This window comes from Macaca mulatta, chromosome X (assembly GCF_049350105.2).
Source record: "Macaca mulatta isolate MMU2019108-1 chromosome X, T2T-MMU8v2.0, whole genome shotgun sequence".
NCBI lineage: Eukaryota > Metazoa > Chordata > Mammalia > Primates > Cercopithecidae > Macaca > Macaca mulatta.
The window spans coordinates 2,316,847-2,344,302 of record NC_133426.1 but is presented as its reverse complement, the minus strand read 5'-3'; the positions used below and the strand labels follow the sequence as shown (position 1 = coordinate 2,344,302).

The window sequence follows — 27,456 nt, the reverse complement described above, 5'->3', positions numbered from 1 at the left end:
ATTTCAGCAGAGACTGTTGTTCAGGAAAAGCAGATGACACGTGACTTTTGTGGCTTTCACTTAAATCTGAGACATTTTATCTAACTACCAAAATTTACATCTTCTATTTGAAATCTCCCTGGAGAAGAAATATGACTGGATAGCTCAGTTTGATGATTAATCCTGCTTTCACAATGGTTATTATTATATTTTTCCCTGCAGATCTGTGACTGTGTCTAATTTATCCATATACAACTCGTAGGTTAACCCTTACACTCTACCTACCCCGAAGCAGTAGGCAAGAACTTACAAAGTTAGCATTTGCAAACAGCTTTGAAGTCCTCTGGTAACTAGATTAGCTGCAGGAGAAAGGGGAAAGTCAGTCTTAGTTATGAGGGCAGCTTCTGAATTCCTGGAGAAGCAGGATTCATGGCAAACAGACCCAAAAGGAGAAATAAACCTTGGACTTTTCTCTCTGCAGATGTGAGCACTTGGAAGTGCTACATCTGTTCATGTTGTTGATCTGGTGTTTGGGATTTGTCTTCTATGTAATATCTTCTTTCTTTACTTCCTTCCTTCCTTCCTTTCTTTTCTTTTCTTTTTTTTTTTTTTTTTTTTTTTGACAGAGTCTCACTCTGTTGCCCAGGCTGGAGTGCAGTGATGTGATTTCGGCTCACTACAAACTCCGCCTCTCAGGTTCAAGCAATTCTCCTGCCTCAGCCGCCCAAGTAGCTGGGATTACGGGCACCTGACACCACGCCCGGCTAAGTTCTGTATTTTTAGTACAGACAGGGTTTCACCTGCATTGCCCAGGCTGGTCTTGAACTCCTGACCTCAAGTGATCCACCTGCCTCGGCTTCCCAAAGTGCTGGGATTACAGCCACCGTGCCTGGACTGCAGCGTCTTTATAAAGGTAAGCCACTTGGATGGATTAAGTTCCTGTGCAAACAGGGGTATGTGTGTATGTGCATTTGTGTGTGCGTGTGTGTGCACGTGCGTGTGCATGTGTGTGGGTATGCATATTTGTGTATGTGCGTGCGTGTGCATGTGTGCATGTGAGTGTGTGCATGCGTGTGCACGTGCATGCAGGTGCACGTGTGCATGTATGTGAGAGTGTGTCTGTGAGCGTGTGCATGTGTGTGCATGTGTGTGTGCACATGTGCGTGTGTGTGCGTATGTGTGCGCATGTGTGTGCATGTGTGTGTACGCATATGGGGGAAATGCTCTAAGGCAGTTAGCTTGTGCAATCTCTAAACTCTGAATGGTAGAGTCCAGGAAGCAGTTGATGCATTTAGAAAGATACTTCCTTCAAAGTCCCCTGACCCTAAAGAGGACTGACACTGTGACACCTGCTACAAAGTGGATGGAAGTCAAAAACCGGATGCTAAGTTACAGAAAACAGACACAGAAGAACGCATTGTGTAGGATTCCATTTCTCTGAAATGTCCAGAACAGGCAAATCTGCAGAGAGTGAAAGCGCATTGCCGGTTGCCAGGGGCTGCAAAGACATGGGAATGGGTATATTATGAGTTGCATTTTGTCCCCCCCCAAACTTCATATATTGAAACCCTACCCTTCAGTACTTCAGAATGTGACTTTCTTTGGAAATAAGATCTTTGCAGATGTATTACTTTGGTGCAAAAGCAATTGCAATTTTCACCATGACTTTTGTTTGTTTTTTTGAGACAGAGGCTCACTCTGTCACCCAGGCTGGAGTGCAGTGGCTCGATCTCTGCTCACTGCAACTTCTGCCTCCTGAGTTCAAGTGATTCTCCTGCCTCAGCCTCCTGACTAGCTGGAATTACAGGCATGCACCACCACAGCCTGTTAATTTTTGCATCTTTAGTAAAGATGAGGTTTCACCATGTTGGCCAGGCTGGTCTCAAACTTCTGACCTCATAATCCACCCACCTTGGCCTCTCAAAGTGCTGAGATTACAGGCAGGAGCTAGCGTGCCCAGCCCCTCGCCATTACTTTTAAAGGCGAAAACCGCAATTACTTTTGCACTAACCTAATCATTAGTTAAGATGAGGTCATACTGGAACAGGATGGGCCCCAATGCAATATGATTGGTATTTTAAAAGAAGAGAGAAATCTGGACACCGACATGCACACAGGGAGAAGGCCTTGAGAACATGAAGTGGGAGATTGGGGTGATGCACCTATAAGCCAAGGGATATTGGCAGCAAACCACTGGACGCAACAGGAGGGGCATGGAATCCATTCTACCTCACAGCGTCAGAAGAAATCAGCCCTGCTGGCTGGGCTCAGTGGCTCAGGTCTGTAATGCCAGCACTTTGGGAGGCTGAGGTGGGCGGATCAGTAGAGACTAGAAGTTCGAGACCAGCCTGGCCAACATGGTGAAACACCATTTCTACTAAAAATACAAAAATTAGCTAGGCATGGTGGTGTGAGCCTGTAATCCCAGCTACTTGGGAAGCTGAGGCAGGAGAATCGCTTGAAACCAGGAGGCAGAGGTTGCAGTGAGCTGAGATTGTGCCACTGCACTCCAGGCTAGGCAATAGAAACAGAGTGAGACTCTGTCAGAAAGAAAGAGAGAGCAAGAGAGAGAGAGAAGAAAGAAGGAAAGAAGGAAGGAAGGAAGGAAGGAAGGAAGGAAGGAAGGAAGGAAGGAAGGAAGGAAGGAAGGAAGGAAGGAAGGAGAAAAAGAAAGAAAGAAAGAAAAGAAAGAAAGAAAGAAAAAGAAAGAAAGAAAGAAAGAAAGAAAGAAAGAAAGAAAGAAAGAAAGAAGGAAGGAAAGAAGGAAAGAAGGAAAGAAAGAAAGAAAGAGGAAGGGGAAAGGGAAGGAAAGGAAAGGAAGAAAGAGAAAGGAAGGAAGGGAGGGAGGGAGGGACCCAACCTGTTTGCGCCTTGATTTCAGACCTCTATGCTCCAGAACGGTGACAGCTTAACTGTCTGTTTTTCAAGCCCCCTCCCCAGTTTGAAGCATGTTTTTATGACAGTCCCCAGGAAGCCAATATAAAAAACAGCTGCTAATGGGATTTCTTTTGGGGGCAGTGAAATTATCTTGGAACTAGGTAGAAGTGGTGGCCACACAACACTGTGAAAGCAGCAAGCGCCCTGAATTGTTCACTTTAAAATGGTGAATTCTCCTGTCATCCCAGCACTTTCGGAGGCTGAGGCTGGTAGACCACCTGAAGTCAGGAGTTAGAGACCAGCCTGGCCAACATGATCAAACCCATTTCTACTAAAAATACAAAAATTAGCCAGATGTGGTGGTGACTGCCTGTAATCCCAACTACTTGGCAGGTTGAGGCACGAGAATCGCCTGAACCTGGGAAGTAGAGGTTGCAATGAGACAAGATCACGCCAGCCTGGGCAACAGAGACTCCGTGTCAAAAAACAAAAACAAAAACAAACCAGTTAATTCTATGATTTGTGAATTTCACCTTAATTAAAAAAAAAAAAAATGTTTCCGAAAAGGTAGTGAGGAATTAGGTTAAATGGTTAAATTCAGGAAATCCTCTCAGATTGCAAAATAATTGCTATGATTTCCACCATGCCTACCATGTGCCAGACAGTGTTGTATTTTACATGCTTCTTAAGGCAAGAGTAGATAAGCTTTTCTGTAGGTCAGATAGTAAAGGCATTTATCTTTGCAAACCATATCGATTCTGCCGCAATATGTAACCAATGTCTGTGTGCCAAGTGGACTTTATGGACATAAAAATTTGAGTGTCACATAAGTTTCATGCATTACAAAATATTATTGTTCTTTGGAATTTTAAAAATTATTCAGACATGTAAAAACCATTCTTGGCTGGGCACCGTGACTCATGTCTGTAATTCCAGGACTTTGAGAGCCAGAGGCAGGCGGATCGTTGAGGCCAGGAGTTCGAAACCACCCTGGCCAACATGGTGAACCCTGTCTCTACTAAAAATACAAAAAGTAGCCGGGCGTGGTGGCGCATGCCTATAGTTCCAGCTGCTCGTGACTGAGGCAGGAGAATCACTTGAACCCAGGGGGTGGAGGTTGCAGTGAGCCAAGATCACACCACTGGACTCCAGCCTGGGTGACAGAGTGGGACTCCATCTCAAAACAACAATAACGACAATAATAATAATAAAATTCTTACCTTGAAAGCTGTACAAAAACTCACTGTGGGCAGATTTGGCGCCGGGGTTCTAGTTTGCCAACATCAAAGCTGTGTGTCGCGCGAGTCCTATGAAACACAGTTTTATCGCCTCTGCTTCACTAAAGTAACCACAAGGACCACGTGGCCACATAGCTCATCTGCAGCCAGATGGCTGGTCGGGGCAGGCTGTGTGCCCAGCAGTAACACACGCAGGCTCCAGATCAGAGCACGTTAGGGGAAAAGCACTCTACTTCCCCGCTCGAAGCCTCAACTGATCAAATGCCGGGAGCTCACAGACACGGCAGAATTTACAAAGCTGATTTTAATTTTCACATCCTCGATACGTTAAAAAGTGCAAATGCGCCTCCTTTTCAATGTTCATGGGATGCTCCTGAAAATTCACAATTGCACTACAAAGAAAGCTTTAGCAAACTGTTTTTTTTAAGTAGAAACAAGACAGAAGAGATGCTGTTGCTGTAAAATTGGAAATAAGACTAAGAATATTCTAGGCCATACGTGATGGCTCACACCTGCAATCCCAGCACTTTAGGAGGCCGAGGCAGATGGATCACCTGAGGTCAGGAGTTTGAGACCAGCCTGGCCAACATGGTGAAACCACATTTCTACTAAAAATACAAAAATTAGCCGGGTGTGGTGGCGTGTGCCTGTAATCCCAGCTACTTGGGAGGCTGAGGCAGGAGAATCACTTGAACCGGAAAGGTGAAGGTTGCAGTGAGCTGAGATCAGGCCACTGCACTCCAGCCTGCGGGACAGAGTGAGACTCTGTCTCAAAAACAAAAAGTAATAAAAAATAAAAGAATAAACATATTCTTATTCTGTGTCACACTAACTTCCTGACTTTGTGAGTCACCCTGGCACACATACAGACATGGATACAACAGGTCTAATATAAAATCAAGAAAAAATCAATCTATTCCTTTCTTAGGAACGTTTGTCAGGAATGGGCAGGAATTAGGTAGAAAGGTGTGTAAATGTTTCATTGTTTGTAGACACTGCCTGTGATGGTTCTTACTGACTGTCAACCTGATTGGATTGATTGACACAAAGTATTGCTCCTGGGTGTGTCTGTGAGGGCGTTGCAAAGGAGATGAATGTTTGAGTCTGCTGGGAAAGGCAGGCCCCCCCGACCCTAATCTGGGTGGACATAATCTAGTCAGCTGCCATCGAGGCTAGAATATAAAGCAGGCAAAAAAGTGTGAAAAGAGACACTGGCCCAACCTCCCAGCCTACATCTCTGTCCCGTGCTGGATGCTTCCTGCCCCCAAACATCCGACTGCAAGCTTTTCAGTTTCGGGACTGGGACTGGCTCTCCTTGCTCCTCAGCCTGCAGACGGCCTATTGTGGGACCTTGTGATCATCTGAGTTAATACTTAATAAACTCCCCTTTGTGTATATATATATATTTCATTAGTTCTGTACCTCTAGAGAACGCTGACTAATATACAGCCAAATCACTCCCCAAGGAGACTGTGCAAATTCACAGCAGTAACATTGAAAATGGATAATGAAACCAGGAAAGCAAACAAAGCAACAAGATCACCCAGATATTTTAAAAAACTTTTAATGGGCCGGGCGCGGTGGCTCACGCCTGTAATCCCAGCACTTTGGGAGGCCGAGGCGGGCGGATCACAAGGTCAGGAGATCGAGACCACGGTGAAACCCCGTCTCTACTAAAAATACAAAAAATTAGCCGGGCGCGGTTGTGGGCGCCTGTAGTCCCAGCTACTCGGGAGGCTGAGGCAGGAGAATGGCGTGAACCCGGGAGGCGGAGCTTGCAGTGAGCCGAGATCGCGCCACTGCACTCCAGCCTGGGCGACAGAGCGAGACTCCGTCTCAAAAAAAAAAAAAAAAAACTTTTAATGTTGGGTTGACAGGAAACAAAAGCCAAAAATGCTAAATACTAGAAAATGACCGTGATACAAGCTCTCCATGAAAGAACCTGAGAGCTTGCAGCACGCAGATGAAAAGTTAGAATCTCACGTGCTTACAACATTAAGCAAGAAAGAATGAAAATACATGGAATGAACATTCAACTCAAGAAGTCATCCTGTGGGGAGAGTGGATATCACATGAAACCCCAGAAAAGCAGGTGGAGGAAATTAATGCACTAAAACTTGAGAAATGATTTGTCACATAATTTAAACATTATTTGAGAAAACTAAAATTGACGAAGATAACCAACTAAAATAATGACAGCACAAAACAAGAAGAATGCGAGCTTCTCCATACACTTGGAGGATGTGGAAGGATTATAAACAATTACTTTGCTCTAATCTGCACTGTGATATTTGAAAACTTAAGTAAGTATGAATGACTTTCCAATGAAGAAGTAGAAATACAGACAGTTTTTTTTTTTTTTTTTTAATTCATTTCCTGGCCAGGTACAGAGACTTATGCCTGTAATCCCAGCACTTTGGGAGGCCAAGGCATGCAGATCACTTGAAGTCAGGAGTTCAAGACCTGCCTGATCAACATGGTGAAACCCCACCTCTACTAAATATACAAAAATTAGCCAGGGATGGTGGTGTATGCCTGTAATTCCAGCTACTTGGGAGGCTGAGGCAGGAGAATCGCTTGAACTTGGGAGGTGGAGGTTGCAGTGAGCCAAGATCATGCCACTGCACTCCAGCCTGGGCGACACAGTGAGACTCCATCTCTAAATAAATAAATACAAATGTCTCTCCATTAGACAGAAACAAAAACCCTTTGCCCCCTCTAAAACACACACAGACACACACACACACACACACACACACACACACACACACACCCCATGCCCAGAAAACTTTAGCCAATCAGATTTTCCACAACAGAAAGAAGAAAATCCACCAAAATCTATGTATGAAGAAAGTACAATATTGAAATATATTACGTGCAAACATATAACACACATGAATTTGACTTTTGAATGTTGACACAATAATCCTAAAGAAAATAACAAAACTAAAGTGTAACACCAAATAAGATTGGATTGAAGGATGATCGATTTTATGTCATTATATTTAATTCACCAGATTAATAGGTCAAAGTAGAAAACCATGCAGTCATCATGTTGCATCCCAAAAAAGCACTTGACTGAATTTCATACCCATTCCTGACAAATGTTCTTAAGAAAGGAATAGATACATTTTTTCATTATTTTATAGATGAAAACCTGTTGTAACCTTCACAAAAGTGTTAGAAGAATTTTTTTTTCATGATTTTTTTTTTTTTAAGATGGACTCTTGCTCTGTCGCCAGGCTGGAGTGTAGTGGCGCGATCTCGGCTCACTGCAACCTCCGCCTCCCGAGTTCAAGCGATTCTCCTGCCTCAGTCTCCCGAGTAGCTGGGATTACAGGTGCATGCCACCATGCCCAGCTAATTTTTGTATTTTTAGTAGAGACGGGGTTTCATCATGTTGGCCAGGATGGTCTCAATCTCCTGACCTCTTCATCCACCCACCTCGGCCTCCCAAAGTGCTGGGATTACAAGTGTGAGCCACCGCACCCGGCCTTTTTCATGATTTTATATATGAGAGCCTTTTGTATCCCCACAAAATTGTTAGAAGAATTTTTTTCATAATTTTATATATGAAAACCTGTTGTATCCCCACAAAGCGTTAGAAGAATAAATACATTTTTTCATGACTTTATGTATGAAAACTTGTTGTACCTCCACAAAGTGTTCGTAGATGCATTTTTTTCATGATTTATATATGAAAATCTGTTGTATCCCCACAAAATGTTAAGAGAATAGACACATTTTTTCATAATTTTATAGATGAAAGCCTGTTGTATCCATGACTGTATGTATGCCCGTATGAATCATGAATGAAGGAAGTTAGCATGGCACAGAATTAACATAAGTAGGTAGTTTAAATATATAAAATATGAAAGGTACAAATCAATATAAAAATGTGAAAACGCTGTGAAGAGATACAAAAGAAGTCAACTAAAAAAAGAGCTGTATCGGACCGGGCACAGTGGCTCATGCCTGTAATCCCAGCACTTTGGGAGGTTGAGGCAGGGAGATCATGAGGTCAACAGATTGAGACCATCCTGGCCAACATGGTGAAACCCCGTTTCTACTAAAAATACACCAATTTGCTGGGCATGGTGCTGCACCTGTAGTCCAGCTACTTGGGAGGCTGAGGCAGGAGAATCGCTTGAACCCGGGAGGTGGAGGTTGCAAGTGAGCTGAGATCACACCACTACACTCCAGCCTGGCGACTGAGTGAGACTCCATTTCAAAAAAAAAAAAGAAAAAGAGAGAGAAAGATGTATTTTATTCTTATACTCTAGACTACAAACATTCCTAAATTAATCTAAATTTAATGTAATTCTTATAAAAATATTAACAGGGTTTTTCTTAGAAAATGGGCAAGCTGATCCTAAAATACAAATGAAAAATTAAACAGCAAAAGACGGCCAAGAACATCCTGAAAAGATGAATGGGAAAGGCAGTGAGCCTTGTCATACATGAAAAACTATCATTTCAAGCTACCGTCATTAAAATCATGTGGCATTACCTCATTTGCAGAGTGATCAGTGAGAGACAGGAGAGGACAGAAAGTCTCCCCACCAACCCCTGGGACATACAGGGAGTTAGTGCGTGATGTAAACTGCATTTCAAATCAGTGGGAAAAACATGGATTATTCAGTAAATGGTTTGAGAATAATGAGATTACCCCATGGTGGGGGAAATACTAGATAGAGATGAATCTCTTCCTCTTTCCTATACAAAAAGTGCATCCCTGGGAGCCCAAATATTTTAATGTAACAGAGAAAAAAATTCCCACAAAAGTTTTAGAAGAATATGAGTGTTCTTTTTTTTTTTTTTTTTTTCAGTAATGTTGAGTATGGGCAAAGCTGTTCTAAATATTACAGGAAGACCAGAAACCATTCATTTAACCACATAAAAATAGTAAATACTAGAATGAAAAATAAAATGCCACTTAAAGATTCAAAAGGCTAAGGATAAAGTGAAAAGGCATACTTGCTGTCTACTTCACTAAGGGCACTATCTTTCATATGTAAAGAGTTCCTATAGATCAATAAGAAATGGACTGATAACACATAAAAATGAACAAAGTGCAGTTCAAGTGGTTTCTGGAAATGGCTTCTCAACACACAGACCCTCAACCTCAGTCAAGGTAAGAGAAATGCAATGTTAACAGAGTTGATTTGATATCATTTTTCAACTGAGAGATTGGCAGTGACCAGAAAGTTTGCAGGGCTCCTAGGAAACAGATCTGAAGCATCCTTCGAGTCCTGTGAATTTGCACAATGTCTGGGGGAGTGATTTGACAGTGTCCATAAACAATTAAACATGCATTTTTTTTTAACCTAAGAAAGCTACCTTTGACATTACAACAAATTCACTTACATGAGTTCACAATCATGTACTTCCTAAGATGTACAAGATGGACCACATTTTCCCGACACTGAAGACTTGACCACAGCTTAAGTGGTTTGGTTGAATACATGATGGCCCAGGTTGCAATGGATCTTCTGCCTTGTTAAAAAGAATGAATGTCTCAAGGGTCTTTTTGTTTACTGACACTGCCCAGCATGTACTGAAGCTCAGTAAACAGTTGCAGAATAAATCACAGAAAAGCCTCTCTCCTTAAGAAGTTAGAGATTGGCTCTCATACCAACAACTACCATACTATTCCAAACACTATTATTTCAAAAATTTATAAAGTATTTTATTCTATGTTCTATTAGTCCTTAAATATCATTTCTTTTTTTTTTTTTTTTTGAGACAGAGTCTTGCTCTTTCACCCAGGCTGGAGTACAGTGGGGCGATCTTGGCTCACTGCAACCTCCGCCTCCTGGGTTCAAGTGATTCTCCTGCCTCAGCCTCCCAAGTAGCTGGGACTACAGGTGTGCATCACCACACCTGGCTAATTTTTCTATTTTTAGTAGAGTCGGGATTTCACCATGTTGGCCAGGCTGGTCTCAAACTCCTGACCTCAAGTGATCTGCCTGCCAAGGCCTCCAAAAGTGCTGGGATTACAGATGTGAGCTGCCATGTCTAGCCCTTAAATAACTTTTTAATCATCATTCCCAAAATCATTGGACTTTCTTTACATAGAAGTTCCAAAATAATGAAACAAAGAGTTGTTTTACCCAGGTATTTAATGATCCAACAAGCCATATAATTTAAACTTTAGTTTTCAAATAACCCACTCTCAATAAAATCATGTTTATTTTTATGTCCATGAGAAATTAAAATGAATCATCTACAAAGATGGACATCCACCCTCCACAAAAAAATAAGTCTTGTTGACACATTTCTTGGAAGTATAGATTTATTTGTAAATAAGCCCTAATTTGACATATCTTAAAAAAAAAAAAAAACCTTTTTTTTTTTTTTTTTTTTTTTTTTTTTTTTTTACTATTCTTATTATTCTGCTTCTTGTTTAATGAGCCATTTCTGTGGATAGTATGATTATAATACTTACAAAAATGTCAATGTTATTCATAGAATGACAACAGATTTAATGTATTTTTTCTTTTTATTATTCTAAAGTTAGTTGGTGTGAAGAATCTGACTTCGAAGACAATTCTTGATGATTCATTGGGGAAGACTAGAAACACCACCCTCTAACTTTATAACAAGTGATGGTCACTCTGCAAAGCGGCCAGGCATGCTCGTTAATCCAGCTTTCAGCCCTTGAAGATTCACCAGACTAAGGATTAAGTGAAAAATAATATGTACCACCTACTTCACTAAGGGCACTACGTTTCATATGTAAACAGTCCCCTATAGATCAATAAGAAAAGGACCCAACACCTGTATAAAAACAAAGGGCAATTTAAATGTTTTCCAGAAATGGAACGCAGATGATTTTATGAAGATAGTCCATTTGATATCATTTTTCAACTAAGAGATTGGCAATAATCAGAGAGTTTGTAGGGCTCTTAGGAAACAGATCTGAGACATCATTCAAGTCCCAGGCACTTGCGAAACTTCTATGGGGAATGGACTGACAGTATCCTTAAAAAATTAAACATTCACATCCGTGGTCGGCCCCCTCAAGGGTGGACAGGATGAGGCATTTGTGATGTGTCAATACATCCTGGAGAATCTAGAAGGTCATCTCCACACACCTGCACCACAGGTGGCATCCTATAGGTATTTGCTCAAGGAAGCAATGAAAGGGTAAGATAAATAACCAAGGGGTTCCTGCCACTGTATTCACCCGATTTCACACACTCCAAGTTACCACTAGTATCAAAATCAGAAGAAATAACTCCAATGCCAGAAAAAGCCAGCTGGCTGTGCCCATCAATATCCTGAGAATGATGGGAGGTGAAAAGGTGCTGAATCCTCAACAGCAGGGAGACTGCTTGGATGACCCCCAACCAGAACTGAAATTGAAGGCAGAGTTTCTGAGCTTAGAAATGGGAAAGACCCAGCATTTATGACTGACTCCTTCATCCAACCTCTTCCCCCAAATCAGACGATTTTTGACACGGGTATGGTAACACCATACCTTTGCGTAGACAGATTCATGGGAAACCTAGCTTTTGTGACGTGCAGCAGTTTTTAACACCATCATCAGTGGCAAAATGAACATTCCCTTGCAATTGCCTTTCTCTGCATGACTATTTTAACAACTTCACGTTAGCCTGCCTGTGCGACAGAGGACATACTGATGATATCCTCATTTTCCGGTGGAGGAAAGTTTATGAAGTCAATCCCATTCCGAATATCAGGACTTTAGATCTCTATGAGATTAGCACAAAATGCAAGTGGAGCCCTCTCCAAGCTTTCATAGAGACATGTATTTTGAAAGCCTTAATGGGGAAACAATTCTTAATGTGGAAAAGTTGTCATGTATTGTAGAGAAGAGAAGAGGCTTTCGGTTAATCCCAACTTGTTAGAAAGGGTACGAAGGTTTTCTCAGCCACAAGGCTATGTTACCCCCACATTAAACCCAGCTTTCACATCGAAGTAGTTCCACACTGTGTAAACACTGGACAGACTGTTCGTAAATTTGTGATATTCAACCCATATGAAACTCAAGAGAACACGGGGAAGTATCTAGGTGCAGGTGAGTATCAGGATGCAGGAAGTACCTGGATGCAGGGAAGTATCTGGAAGCAGGGAGTATCTGGACTCAGAGGGTACCTGGATACAGGGGGTAGCTGGATACAGAGAATATCTGGATGCATGGAACATCTGGATGCACGGAGTTCCTGGATACAAGGGAGTATCTGGACGGAGGAGAGTAACTGGATGGGAGGGAGTATCTGGATAGAAGGGAGTATCCAGATGGAGGAAAATATCTGGAAGGGGGTGTGTGGAAGGAAAAGCATACATGAATAGAAGAGAGTAACTGGATGGAAGAAAGTATCTAGATGAAAGGGAGTATCTGGATGGAGGAGAGTATCTAGAAGGAAGGGAGTATGTGGGTACAGGAGAGTAACTGAATGGAAGGGAGTACCTGGATGGAGTATCTGGATGCAGGGGGCATCTGGATGCAGGGAGTATCTGGATACAAGGGAGTATCTGGATGAAGGAGAGTATCTGGAAGGGAGTATGTGGATAGAGAAGAGTGGATGGGAGTATTTGGATGAAGGAGAGTATCTAGATGGAAGGGAGTAATTGGATGAAAGGGAGTATCTGGATGGAAGACAGTATTTGGATGAAAGGGAACATCTGGATGCAGGGAGTATCCAGATATAGGGAGTATCTCAATGGAGGAGAGTACCTGGATGTGAGGAGTATCTGGATGCAGTAAGTACCTAGATTCATAGAGTATCTGGATTCAGGGGAACAACTGGATGCAGGGAGTATGTGAACTCAGTGGGGGTACCAAAATGCAGGGAGTATCTGGATGCAGGAAGCACCTGGCTATAAACCAAAATCTGGATGGAGGCGAGTATCTGGATGTAGGGAGTAGCTGGATTCAGACGAGTATCTGAATATACAGGAGTATCTGGAAGCAGGGAGTATCTGGACTCGGGGCAGGGTACCTAGCTGCGGGGAGAGTATCTGGAAACAAAGTATCTGGATGGAGAAGAGTATCTGGCTGGGAGTATCTGGGTGCAGAAGAGCACCCGTCCCAATGTGGCAGGACGCAGGAAAGGAAAAGAGCCCAACAAGGACATTTTGGAAATAAAGAGCTAACACTTAGGCTGAAAATTTGCCTTAAAGCCCCAGAAAAAGAACTTGGAACCCATCCTGTAAATTACCACAGCCTTCTTTAACATGCACCCATGGCAAAACACTTAAGTTAAAAAAAAAAAAAAAAAAAGTACTTGGTTTCTAATTTCTTTTTATTAGTCTGACATGAAAAAGAAATATCCCTACAAATGAAAGAAATATTGAAGAAACAAATTGAAGGGCTTACCTTATTTTAATTAAAAAAAAAAAGTCAGGGCTACCAGGGAAGTTTCAGACGTGCTCAATGGACACGTGATTTGTAAACAGCCGAGATTCTGGGGGACAGGGGGTGCCTCGGTGGGGTTGACATTTGAGTTACGGGGACTTAATAATGGCCAGCCTTTCACATCCCATGGGAAACCCCTCTCCCACGGGCCTTGGAGAATGGGGGTCCAAGTGCCTATCCCCCTTTGGATGTTTCATCATTAGTAAACATCATCCGCCCAGCAACAACAAGCAAAGCACATCGCAAGATTAAAACAAAGAATCCGCCGTGAACAGAAGGCCTCCGTCTCTGCTCTCACGCAAGTGTCCTTCGGGGAGGAGCCTCAGGCAGCTGTTCTAACCCTGCCGCCAAGCCTGGGCTGTTTCTGCCGACAATCTTCTATTTCTCTAAAAGAGTACGCTGAACTGTGAGACAGAGAGAAGAGAAAGTCATTCCCAGTTCCCTGAGCACTCACGTGGACATAGTTCCTAAAACTTTCAGGAGCCGGTGGTTTTATTTCTGCATAAGAAAAATGGGCCCAAAACTCATCACGAAAAAGCAAAACCCTAACTCTCAATCAACTCAATCAATTTCATTGAATGATGCCATTCATACAAAAAAAAAAAAGGGTACTGCAGAAAAAGCAGAAGGAAAACGGCAGAAGGCAATTTCCACTAACGACGTCACAGAGACAGTAACAAATGCCTATAACTTACCAAATGGAAGAATAAATCTTCTAAATGAGAGTGTGCAGTTTTTACTGATTTGCAATTATGCCAGGCTGAGATTTTCTGGTCCGTTCATTTAAGTTTTGGAAACTTTATTCTGCATGTCAGTCTTAAAATTATTTTGGAGGGAGAAGCTGGGATTTGGAAGAAGGAATTAAGAACAATGGTATTTTTCTTCCAAACAGGCTGGCAGAAAACACTGGAATGCCAAGCCCTTCAGGTAATGAGGGCCCCACACATATATACCAATGTACTGGCTACTGAAGCCAGACAACTTCATTAGTGGGCAGAAGAAATCTTCCTTTTCTCTTCAAGATATAGCTTGTTCTAAACATCTTTCCCTGACTCGAAAGAGCACTCAACAAGACACTAACTTTCTTTTATTATTATTATTATTATTATTTTTGAGACAGAGTTGTGCTCTTGTTGCCCAGGCTGGAGTGCAATGGCACGATCTTGGCTCACCACAACCTCCGCCTCCCGGGTTCAAGCGATTCTCCTGCCTCAGGCTTCCAAGTAGCTGGAATTACAGGCATGTGCCACCACGCGTGGCTAATTTTTTTTTTTTTTTTTTTTTTTTTAAAGTAGAGACAGGGTTTCTCCATATTGGTCAGGCTGGTCTCGAACTCCCAACCTCAGGTGATCCGCCCGCCTCAGCCTCCCAAAGTGTTGGGATTACAGGCATGAGCCACCGCATCTGGCGAGACACTAACTTTCTAGAAGTCTCTATCTTTAAAACTGAATGCCAGGCATGGTGGCCCATGCCTGTAATCCCAGCACTTTGGGAGGCCAAGGTGGGCAGATCACTTGAGGTCAGGAGTTCGACACCAGTCTGGAAAACATGGTGAAAGCCCGGTCTCTACTGAAAATAGAAAGAAAATTAGTGGGGCATGACGGTAGGTGCCTGTGGTTCCAGCTACTCAGGAGGCTGAGGAAGGAGACTCACTTCAACCCGGGAGGCGGGGGCTGCAGTGAACAGAGGTCGCACCACTGCACTCTGGCGACAGAGAGACTCCATCTCAAAAAGAAAAAAAATTAAAATACTTTAAATCATTTCACTAAAAATACATCTCAATTTGACAGCTCCTATTAAAAATAAACGTTGCATCTCTCAGGCAAATGAGAAGGTTCCAATTATGTACAAATGAAAGACAAAACACACGCACATATATACACACAGAAATCTTTCTTGCCATTTTCAAAAGTGCTTCTAATGGCAAAATGCCTTTTACCCTGAGAAGCCTCTCACGAATTAAATAGTCTCTTCTTAACCCCATTTTCCACCTGGTTGAGAGGAGTTGTAGAAAGTGATAGCAGGCTGGGTGCGGTCGTTCACGCCTGGAATCCCAGCACTTTGGGAAGCTGAGGTGGGAGGGCTGCTTGAGGTCAGGATGGGCAACATAGTGACAGCCTGTCTGCGCAACCTAGTGAGACCTTGTCTCCACAAAATAAAAAAACAAATCAGTCGGGCATGGTGGTGTACGCCTGTGGTTCCAGACAATCAGGAGGCTGAGGTGGGAGGATCCCTTGAGCCCAGGAGGTCGAGGCTGCAGTAAGCTATGATCGTGCCGCTGCACTCCAGCTTGGGCGACAAAGTGAGACCCTATCTCTAACAACAAAAAAAAGTTGACAGCAAAACTTGACAAGTTGTATTTCAGGAGATACATTTCAGGAGGACTTTTAATTCCCAGTGCATGCCAGCCAGCTGTGGACTTCCCGATGATGCAACAATCGTGTGCCACTTGGAACTTTTTTTTTTGAAACAGTCTCACTGTGTCATCCAGGCTGGAGTGCAGTGGCACGATCTCGGTTCACTTGCAACCTCTACCTCTGGGGTTCAAGTGATTCTTCTGCCTTAGTCTCCCAAGTAGGTGGGATTACAGGCGCCCACCACCACACCCAGCTAATTTTGTATTTTTAGTAGAGACGGGGTTTCACCATGTTGACCAGGCTAGTCTCGAACTCCTGGGAAAACTTCCTTAATATTTTGTTAAACAGAGACTTAGGCACATACAGGTCTTCTCTGAAGGCCCAGGCCCTAGGAAGTTTATACATTCATTGTCTCTTGAAAGTATCCCTCAAAAGCAACGAGACATAAAGGAAGACCTTCAAAGCCATGCAACCAAATTTGAGAATGTGAGCAAGATAGCAAGATGGGAGAGCATGGAGAAGATAAAATGGGAACACTGGCCACATGTGCGGACCGCTGTTCCCCGTCCTTCTTACCAGCTGGCTCTGCGTTGGCGTTCCGGTGGCTCTCCATGTCCACCTCCCCTTGTTCTGCTGAAAACAAGAAGAAAACACACAGAGAGGCTCAGTGCGACAGAGAACCCTCTCCTCAAAATACACACAAAATACTTGGGCTTTCCTGAGGTTGACGCTCCTATTGCTTGGATGAGAGCACTCAGTTCTGAACCCCAAGACCCACTGGGAATATGGAGTCTAACACTCAACTAAGTGAAGACTTTGCCAGTATTTTTTCTTTTTCTTTTTGTATGAGATGGAGTCTTGCTCTGTCACCCAGGTTGGAGCGCAGTGGTGCGATCTCCGCTCACTGCAAGCTCCACCTCCCGGGTTCACGTTATTCTCCTGCCTCAGCCTCCCCAATAGCTGGGACTACAGGCACCCGCCACCACACCCGGCTAATTTTTTGTATTTTTAGTAGAGATGGGGTTTCACCATGTTAGCCAGGATGGTCTCGATCTCCTGACCTTGTGATCCATCCGCCTCGGCCTCCCAAAGTGCTGGGATTACAGGTATGAGCCATCGCGCCCGGCTGCCAGTATTTTTTCATGCATGGCACAGGCAGAGATAAACTTCAACAGGGTAATCCAAGCAGCTTTATTTTCCTCTATTTTAAGGGTTGCTTTCTTCTCCCTAAACGCTGAGGAACACGCACATGGAAGCCCTTTCTATACATATATAAAAAAAAGTACATGCATCTATGAAAATAAGATTCTTAATAACTGCCCCCAAACTCATCAAACAAATGCAGATGGCTGGGCACGGTGGCTCACGCCTGTAATCCCAGCACTTTGGGAAGCTGAGGCAGGTGGATCACTTGAGGTCAGGAGTTCGAGACCAGCCTGGCCAACATGGTGAAACCCCGTCTCTACTAAAAAATACAAAATTTAGCTGGGTGTGGTGGCGTGCACCTGTACGCCCAGCTACTCGGGAGGCTTACGCAGGAGGATCGTTTGAACCCAGGAGGTGGAGGTTGCAGTGAGCTGAGATCGCACTACTGCACTCCAGCCTGGGTGACAGGGCGAGACTGTCTCAAAATAAAAATAAATAAAAACAAATGCAGAAGCTGGGCACAGTGGCTCACACCTGTAATCCCAGCACTTTGGGAGGCCCAGGTGGGCAGATCACAAGGTCAAGAGATCAAAACCATCCTGGCCAACATGGTGAAACCCTGTCTCTATTAAAAATACAAAAATTAGCTGGGCGTGGTGGCGTGCACCTGTAGTCCCAGCTATTTGGGAGGCTGAGGCAGGAGAATCACTTGAACCCAAGAGGCAGAGGTTGCAGTGAGCCAAGATCATGGCACTGCACTCCAGCGTGGGTGACAGAGCGAGACTGTCCCAAAATAAAAATTAAAATAAATAAAAATAAATGCAGAGAATCTCAGCAGATTAGCATCTTTTCAGTACCTGGGGAAAGGGGACTTTCTTCCTTTATCTACCCCCCACTGATCATCCTTCTCAGGTTGAATCGGCTCTCCTACCCCGCCTTCTACCTCCCCGAGAATGCAGAGTGAGATAAGTGAGGACTCAGACCACTAAGAACCGCCCCAGCCATCAAAGGACAAGAGAGCCAAGGGGTCTTGTGTACCCAGTTTTCTTCCTCCTCCAGCATTTTTCCCAGTGTTGTTTCTATTCCCAAATTTCTTTTTTTTTAAATTATTATTAGTACTTTTTTGAGACAGAGTTTCGCTCTGTCGCCCAGGCTGGAGTGCTGTGGTGCAATCTCAGCTCATTGCAACCTCCGCCTCCTGGGTTCAAGCGATTCTCCTGCCTCAGCCTCCAGAGTAGCTGGGATTACAGGCACGCATCACCATGCCCAGCTAATTTTTTGTATTTTTAATAGAGATGGGGTTTCACCGTTTTAGCCAGGATGGTCTCAATCTCCTGACCTCGTGATCTGCCCGCCTCAGCCTCCCAAAGTGCTGGGACTACAGGCCTAAGCCATGGCGCCCGGCCCTCTATTCCCAAATTTCTATTAAAAAATGTTTCAAACATGCCACAATGCAAACAGGGTCATCTCCCCAAATGTTGTCGGTGTCGCTTCTTTTCCGACGCACAGCATAAGCCAACAGAATTGGAAACGCGTAAGAGATGCACAGATCTATATATATTTATTTCTTTCCAGTGTTGGTGTGAAGAAACACCTACGTTTTCAACACAAAGAGAAGCAGCAGAAGCAGCTCATTGAATCTGTGGCCATGCGTTTCCCACTCACAAAGACCGTACTATTTGTAAAACGGCCCCATCTGTGGTTCGAATGCCTTCATAAAGGGACACGTTTGTATGGTGCAGCAATGTAACTTTTTTTTTTTTTTTTTTTTTTTTTGAGACAGAGTCTCGCTCTGCCACTCAGGTTGGAATGCAGTGGCGTGATCTCAGCTCACTGCAACCTCCGCCTCCAGGGTTCACGCCATTCTCCTGCCTCAGCCTCCCGAGTAGCTGGGACTACAGGCGCCCGCCACCACACCCGGCTAATTTTTTGTATTTTTAGTAGAGACGGGGTTTCACCGTGTTCGCCAGGATAGTCTCAATCTCCTGACCTCGTGATCTGCCCGCCTCAGCCTCCCAAAGTGCTGGGATTACAGGTGTGAACCACCGTGCTGAGCTAGCAGCATAACTTTTAACAACAGCAGCAGAGGCAGCCTCGCCAGTTTATACCACACGAACTCATGGTTTAATCCATTCTTCCCTAACCACTAAATGACTCCCACATAAAGAGGCCAAAGTTCTATGACTTAAGAAAAAGAAAGAGAGGAAAAACCCCCAAAGAGGAGAACATTCGAAACGATCTGAAAATGTTCAGCACAAATGTGATTTGTTCTCTGCTGGTGGCAAGTTGTCAACACGGGTGCATTTTGCAGCCAACTGTCCTGGCTAGAAACTGAAAACGTGCATTCATTTCAGAGGACAAATAATTTCTCCTTCCCCCCTCATTGGTTAAAAAGCATAAAAGATATTCTTTTTATTCCTGTAATTTTATAAAACACTACATAAAAGCTGGCAAGTTTTAAAGAGGGAAAAAGTCAATTGAAAAGAATAAAGTCTCACAAGGGCAAAGTCCATCTGGGGCAACAGTTCCAATATCACGGACCTCTCAGGAGAACTGGTCTCATGAGATGCTCCGTACACCCCCACCCACGTGCCCTTCCTGTCAAAACTTAGACCAAGCACGCCACATCTGACAAGTCAACTTCAAACAATTCGTGGTGCTTTTCTTTCAGGTTAGAAATCATTTTTAGCTATTAGAACCATTAAGCAAAGTAATATGCCTTTAATGGGTCCCTATGCTTTGTGAATATATATTTATACACACACACACCATGCACTTGGGGCCAATCCTGAGACCATATACCTGCGGATCACTGTCTAGCAGTGGCTAATCTTTAAATGGTGTTAGGACAGACATTTTGGGAAACACACAGGACATTCTGGACTCAGTCTTGTGGTCACTGGGGGGCAGCTTTCATTGCATCAGACTTGAGACACCTTGGGACACATCCTTCAAAGAGTGGGGGGCTGTAAAGGTGACCTCTGTGAGGTGACCAGACCCATGTGGGTCAGGGTTTTGTGCCCTCACACCATACAGTGCCCCAACACAGGAGGATCAAACCATCTGTGCTCAGCTAGAACTACCGCTAAACCATAAGGGAGGCTGTGCCTCATTTCCACAAGAGGGCAAATAAGAAAAGTAAAATAAGAAAAAAGCAAAAGGAATATGAAAAAAGAGGAAAATATGAAAAAAAAATCAGAAAATTCAAAGAAATAAGAGGAAAAGAATGAAGAAAAATGGAGAATAAAAGTAAAAGAAAAATAAGTAAAATAAGTAAGATAAAAAAAGAAAAAGCAAAAAGGGAAACAAATAAGAAAAAGAAATAAGAGAAAAAGAAAAAGAAATAAGAAACAAGAAACAAGAAAAGTAAAAGGAATAAGAAAAAAGAAAAAGGGCCAGGCACAGTGGCTCATGCCTGTAATCCCAGCACTTTGGGAGGCTGAGGCAGGCAGATCACCTGAGGTCAGAAGTTTGAGACCAGCTTGGCCAACATGGAGAAACCCTGTCTCTACTAAAAATACAAAAATTAGCTGGGTGTGGTGGTGTGTGCCTATAGTCCCAGCTACTCAGGAGGCTGAGGCAGGAGAATCGCTTGAACCCAGGAGGTGGAGGTTGCAGTGAGCCACGACTGTACCACTGCACTGCAGCCTGGGCAACAGAGTGAGACTTCATCTCAAAAAATAAATAAAAGAAAAATGAAAAAAGAAGAAAAGTAAAAAAAGAAAAAGAAATAACATATAACAAAGAAGAAAAGTAAAATAAATAGAAGGAAAAGAAGAAAAAATGGAAAGAAAGAAAAAAAGAAATAAGTAAAAGAAAGAAAAAGTTAGAATCAATTGCGCTGAAGAACAAGTTGGTGGACTTCGGAAACGGAAGGAAAATCCAGGCACAATCTGTGTGCTTCAGGCATATGGGAGAATCTGAAGAAGACGCCCGGGGAGGCTCTGCGCTCAGACATGTGAATAGGGACCTGACCACCCACCAATTCCCAACAGGCCTTAGAATGTGAAGATCAGGAGATGTTTGGGTGATTCCTCAACATATGAATTTTGTTTTTCTAGGAACCAAGATGTGCACCTGTTTGGAACACCGATCACAGAAAGAGTTAAGAACCGCCTCATAGGAAGTGCAGTGAGAAATGCAAGTCAAGGGCTGAAAAGGTTGAAGATTTAAAAATCCATGCATGACCTGGAAAGTCAAATCCTTAGGACGTGAGTGAGCTTAACCTAGGATACTGCAGGGAAGCGGGTGGCCACCCCGGGTCCCAGTTTGTTCCCTTGGCAGGGATAGACTTGGGGACAAAACTCATTAAAACATGGAAGTCACTGCCCTGTTACATTTACGTTTAAAAGAACATATCTGTACTTCATTTTCTGAAGCTCTTGTGCAGAAATATGGTTTGCTATAATGAGCTTCTGTGCATCAAGAAAGGCAAAAGCATATGGAATTGAAGGCAGAGAATCTGTCACGTGAGTGAGAATCCCATTGTGGTGGGAATTTGCCAGCGGGGCGAGGGGAGTGGCAGATGGAAGGGTTTGCTTTAAGGCTGCCTCTTAGCAGATAAAACGATTACGGTCAGGATGCTCCGCAGGCCTGGGCTGGGTTCTCTGCTCACCCCTAGGTCTTCAGCTCATCTGAAATGGAAGGTTGAAAGAGACAAAAAAATAATAATAAAAAAGGTAAACTGGTGCTAGGTCTGCTTTTGCTGTGCGCTGGGCCCCCAGCGGCAGGGAGATGTTAGAAAGAGCTGCTCTGAGCAAGGAGGTAACGGGGTAAGAAGCTGAAAGTGTGAGAGTGGGAAGCGGAAACCAAAATTAAGGAGTGGAGGAAGGGAGAGACAGAGGAAGGCAGGGAGGGAGGCAGGGAACAGGGAGGGCAGGAGGGAGGAAGGAAGGAGGGATGGGGGAAAGGAAGGGAGGAAGGCAGAAAGAGAGGGAAGGAACAAGGAGGGAAGGAGGTTGGAAAAAAGGAAAGGGGAAGGTATGGAGAGAGGGAGGAAAGGAGGGAGGAAGAAGTGAAGCAGGGAGGAGGGAAATGAGGGAGGGAGGAAGGGAAGGAAGGAAGAAAAGGAGGGGGGAAGGAAGGAAAGGAAGGAGAGAGGAGGAAAGAGGCATGTAAGAAAAGGAGAGATGGATGAAGAGAGGAAGAATAGAGAGAAGAAAAAAGAAAGGAAGGAAGGAAAGGAGGAAGGGATGGAGGGAGAAAAAAGGAAGGATGGAGGGAGAAAAAGGAAAGAAGGAGGGAGGGATGGAAGGAAAGAAAGAAGGGAGAGAGAAAAAAAGAAAGAGGTACATAAGAAGAAAAGCGAAGGAAGAAAGGAAGAGATAGAGAAAAGGAAGAGAGAAAAAGGAAAAAAGGAGGAAAAGAAGGAGGGATGGAAGGGAAGGAGGGATGGAAGGGAGGGAGGGAGGAAGAAAGAGGGAGAGTTCAAGAAAGAATGAAAAGAAAGAGAATTGAGGGCAAAGGAAGAAAGAGAAAAGCAAGGAAGGAAGAGAGGAAAGAAGGAGGGAGGGGGAAAGAAAGGAGGAGGGAAGGAAGAAAGGCAGAGAAGAAGAGAAAGAAGGAGGCAGGGAGAGCCAATAGCCCATCTTGCCAAAGCCTCAAGAAACCCACTGTGAGCCCAGGACCCTAGTAAACACAGCGTTAGGACCAGCCACCACACCCAAAGGACAGCGTCCTTAACACCCCGTGCCAACCACGGAAGCTGGGCTCCGTGAGAAGCGGTCGGGCTCCGTGCGGTTAGTGGTCTCAGCCAGGTCCTCCATGAAGCCAACACACCCAGATGCAAAGTCACAGACCCGAGTGCATGAGAGAAGCAGCTTAAACAGGCCCCTTCATATCATGTGGACAAAAACCAGGAGAAGCCCAAGCACCACAAACTCAAATCTGTAGGAAGGGAAGAAGGGAGGCTGGTGCAAAAGTAATTGTGGTTTTTGCCATTAAAAGTAATGGCAACATAGCAAGACTGTGTCTCTACAAAAAAAAAAAAAAAAGGTAAAAGATTGGCTGAGAGCCACCACACTCAGCTGATTTTTTTTTGTACATTTTTTGTAGACACGAGGTCTTGCTATGTTGCTATTACTTTTAATGGCATAAACTGCAGTTAGTTTTGCACCAACATACGACAGAGCTGTCTGATTCCACAAGGAGTTTCTAATCCGTGAGCCCCAAAACATAACACTGCAAAGCTTCTTGATAAATCTGTATCAAGCTACAGGATTTGATGACGGCATCTCCTTGTTGAAAAGATGCGGAAGACTCACCTATGTCTACCCACTTGCCTGGGACTAATTTTAATGCAAATTTAACAAACACCGAAAATTTCAATGCAATGACACAGTCCTGGAAAATGAGTCTGTAACGGTATCCCCAAAACTGGGCATGGTTTCTTTTCTTTTCTTTTTTGGAGATAAAGTCTCGCTCTTGTCCCCAGGCTGGAGTGCAGTGGCTTGATCTTGGCCCACTGCAACCTCTGCCTCCCGGGTTCAAGCGATTCTCCTGCCTCAGTCTCCCAAGTACCTGGGATTACATGTGTGCACCACCATGCCTGGCTAATTTTTGTATTTTTAGTAAAGCCAGGGTTTCACCATGTTGGTCAGGATGGCCTCGAACTCCTGACCTCAGGTGATCCGCCTGCCTCAGCCTCCCAAAGTGCTGGGATTACCGGCATGAGCCACTGCGCCTGGCCCATGGTTTCTTGAAGGACCGGGGCATGCTATACTCACATCCTTCTTATGAAATCTCCAAGCTCCCCATAAACCCATGGGATTGCAAGATCTCAAAATCACCATCCCAGAAACCAAACCCATAAAGCAAAATTCTGCCACAGAGGCTGAGCGCTCTGACATCTTTTGTCTTCCGGATACCTCGATCCAACATCACAATTCCATGTCTACTAATAAAACTGTGTCACTGAGATAAACATTAAACTCATTTTATAATTCAGGTATAAAAACCAAGATGTGAGTGGATGCAGTTGGAAAAGTCCTCTTTTGAGGCAGTGTCTTGGCATTTATAGAATAGTGCCTTGTTTTCGTTTTCTTTTTTTCTTTTTCTTTTTTTTTGAGACAGAGTCTCGCTCTGTTGTCCAGGCTGGAGTACAGTGGTACAATCTTGGGTCACGGCAACCTTCGCCTCCCAGGTTCAAGCAATTCACTGCCTCAGCCTCCCAAGTAGCTGGGATTACAGGCACCCACAACCAGGCACAGCTAATTTTTGTATTTTTAGTAAAGATGGGGTTTCACCATCTCTTGCTTCTCTTATTATGCTTTATTTATTTTCTTTTTGGTCCTTTGATTTGTGCATTTACAAAAGGCCAAGAAAATCAATCCCTGGACAACTAGAAAGCAAACCAGGAATTGAAAGTTGGACCTTCTGTTAATTTGGCATCAGAATAAAAGACTTACGGAAAATATTAGAAGAAAATTACCCTAGCATCTCAGTAGTATAAAGTGAATCTTGGACTCCCCTGAGCCAATTCTTCAGAAAGGATGCTTTTTTAAAAAAAATTATTTTGGGGGCCGGGCGCAGTGGCTCACGCCTATAATCCCAGCACTTTGGGAGGCCAAGGCGGGCAGATCATGAGGTCAGGAGATCAAGACCATCCTGGCTAACACGGTGAAACCCTGTCTCTACTAAAAATATGAAAAATTAGCTGGGCGTGGTGGCACACGCCTGTAGTCCCAGGTGCTCGGGAGGCTGAGGCAGGAGAGTCGCTTGAACCCGGGAGGCAGAGGCTGCAGTGAGCCGAGATCGCGCCATTGCACTCCAGGCTGGGTGACACAGAGAGACTCCGTCTCAAAAAAAAAAAAAAAAAAGTTATTTTTATTTTTATATCTAGAGACAGGGTCTCTGTCTGTCGTCCAGGCTAGAGTGCAGTGGTGCAATCATGGCTTACTGCAGCCTCCAATTCCTGGGCTCAAGCAATCCTCATGCCTCAGCCTCCAGAGTAGTTGGGACCACAGGCATATGCAAGCACGCCCAGCTAATTTTTTACATTTGTTGCAGAGATGAGGTTTTGCTATGTTGCCCAAGCTGATCTTGAACTCCTGGGCTCACGTGATCCTCTTTTCTCGGACTCCCAAAGTGCTGGGATTACAGGTGTGGGCCACCAGGCCGGGACACATTTGCTTTTGTTCTTGAAAAATCTAGGAAAATTGTTTCTACTCAGTGAGAGCTTTCATTGTTCATGCCTGCCCCACCTCCTGCAATAAATGAAGATAATGCTCCCACCCAAGACCAAGACTCAGGGGTGGGGGCGCGGATAAGGCAGAGAAAATATTGTTTTTCCTTTTCCCAACTCTATTTCCAAATTTTTTACAAAATCAAGCCTATTAAGCCTCCTGGGTGCCTTCCCAAGTTTGTGTGTCTTGGGATGTGGTATGGTGAGGCTCTGTGTCTCCACCCAAATCTCATCTTGAATTGTAATTCCCATAATCCCCAGGTGTCAAGAGAGAGACCAGGTGGGGGTCAGTGAATCATGGCGGAGGTTCCCCCATGCTGTTCTCATGATAATGGGATGGTGCATTGCGTCCCCTTCTGCCATGATTGTAAATTTCCTGAGGCCTCCCCGCCCATGCTGAACTGTGAATCAATGAAACCTCTTTCCTTCATGAATTACCCAGTCTTAGGCAGTTCTTCATAGCAGTGTGAAAACAGACTAATACAGGATGTGAATATGAAATAGCATTACAAGATCCCAAAAGTTCCTAAGACCGCATGCACAAGGTAATAAACATCCTTTGCAACTCATGAATCCAATTTGGGTTGACCCAAAGATTTTCAGAGAATCATCAATCAGAGATTTTGTAGTTTAATGCGAAAGTGTTCAACAATTATCTGGGATTCTAAAAAAGAGCTAGAGGCCGGGTGCTTTGACTCACGCCTATAATCCCAGCACTTTGGGAGGCCAAGGTGGGGGGATCACCTGAGGTCAGGAGTTCGAGACCAGTGTGTTCAACATGGTGAAACCCTGTCTCTACTAAAAACATAAAAATTAGCCGGGTGTGGTGATGCACACCTGTAATTCCAGCTACTTGGGAGGCTGAGGCAGGAGAATTGCTTGAACCCAGGAGGCAGAGGTTGCAGTGAGCCGAGATTGCGCCACTGCACTCCACTCGGAGTGACAGAGCGACACTCCGTCTCAAAAAAAAAAAAAAAAAAAAAACAACGAGAGTTTGAAATAAAACATCTAGAATATTACACATCCTGTCCTGGCAAACAAGCCTTCCATACCTCCTGGTTGAATATTACGCTGTGAGTTGAACAGTTTCAGAAAAGAAAAAGAAATGTCATTGAAAAGCAAACACAAATTCCCTTTCATTGTGTCCCTACTGTTTTAACCTCTTTGCTACTTCTAGAAGCAGCAAGAGGGGAGAAGAATGTTTTGCTGTTTGCTTTTTTCCAACGTGGTTCTAATTGTAGGTCTCTTATAGGCATCTCCTTGAAGGTGGTAATCTGTCCATTTGGGCCTCGCTCAACACTGCCATTCAATCAGCCAAACGCCAGCTGGGCACGGTGGCTTATGCCTGCAATCCCAGCACTGTGGGAGGTCATGGCGGGCGGATCACCCAAGGTCAGGAGTTCGAGACCAGCCTGACCAACATAATGAAACTCCAGCTCTACTAAAAAAACAAAAATTAGCCGTGCGTGGTGGTGTGCACCTGTAATCCCAGCTACTTGGGAGGCTGAGGTGGGAGAACCCAGGAGGTGGAGGTTGCAGTGAGCTGAGATGGAGCCATTGCATTCCAGCCTGGGTGACAGACTGAGACTTCATCTCAATAAACAAACAAACAAACAACCAAACACCATTCCCACTAGTCCACCCAGCAGGTAGGAGGCAACTGTCTTCCACACACTGCCCAAAACCCCACAGCAAGAATGGCAATATAAACACCCGCAGCTCATTTAAAGTCTTGAGACCTGAAAGCTGTTTAGGACTCTCCATTTTACACTCTAAATAACGTCTGTGGATGTCAAATGCTGGAATGATGGGAGATTACGGGGAAACTCCACCCCTACGGTCTAACTTTGTCCATACCAGCATCTATTCAAATGTTCTAGGAATCTCCCTAAAATCTTCAGGAAGCAGTGCTTTGGGTGGATGACATCAGTGACCAAGAATGAGTCAGGACTTAAGATCTAAGTAGGGTGAGATGTTCAGACACCCAGAGGCGTGAAGGACCCCAGGGGCTCCTCCATAAAACAGTGGTTGTTGGCCGGGTGTGGTGCCTCACACCTGTAATCCCAGCACTTTGGAAGGCTGAGGCGGGTGGATCACTTGAGGTCCGGAGTTGGAGACCAGCCCGGCCAACATGGTGAGACCCGCTCTCTACTAAAAATACAAAAATTAGCCGGGCGTGGTGGCGGGCGCCTATAATCCCAGCTACTCAGGAGGCTGAGGCAGGAGAACTGCTTGAACCCGGGGGGCTGGAGGACGCAGTGAGCCGAGATTGCGCCACTGCACTCCGGCCTG

General features: G+C 44.2%; 1 protein-coding gene across 3 annotated transcripts in view; it reads right to left on the bottom strand.

The window, feature by feature from the left end:
- Positions 1-13,348: 13,348 nt before the first annotated feature.
- The window catches only part of CD99 (CD99 molecule (Xg blood group)), a 57,396-nt gene continuing 43,288 nt past the window's right edge, over positions 13,349-27,456 (bottom strand). The window contains exons 9-11 of one of the 3 annotated variants that reach the window (XR_013412687.1): positions 21,598-21,616; positions 16,413-16,469; positions 13,349-13,883 (exon numbers count right to left, since the gene is read on the bottom strand). Coding sequence is in view for 2 of the 3 variants with exons in the window: in XM_015126881.3 (XP_014982367.1) it covers positions 13,858-13,883; positions 16,413-16,469 (83 nt within the window). In the remaining variant the exon portion in view is untranslated. The remainder of the gene's footprint in view (positions 13,884-16,412; positions 16,470-21,597; positions 21,617-27,456) is intronic. The other 2 variants (XM_015126881.3, XM_015126882.3) reach the window with 2 other exon arrangements.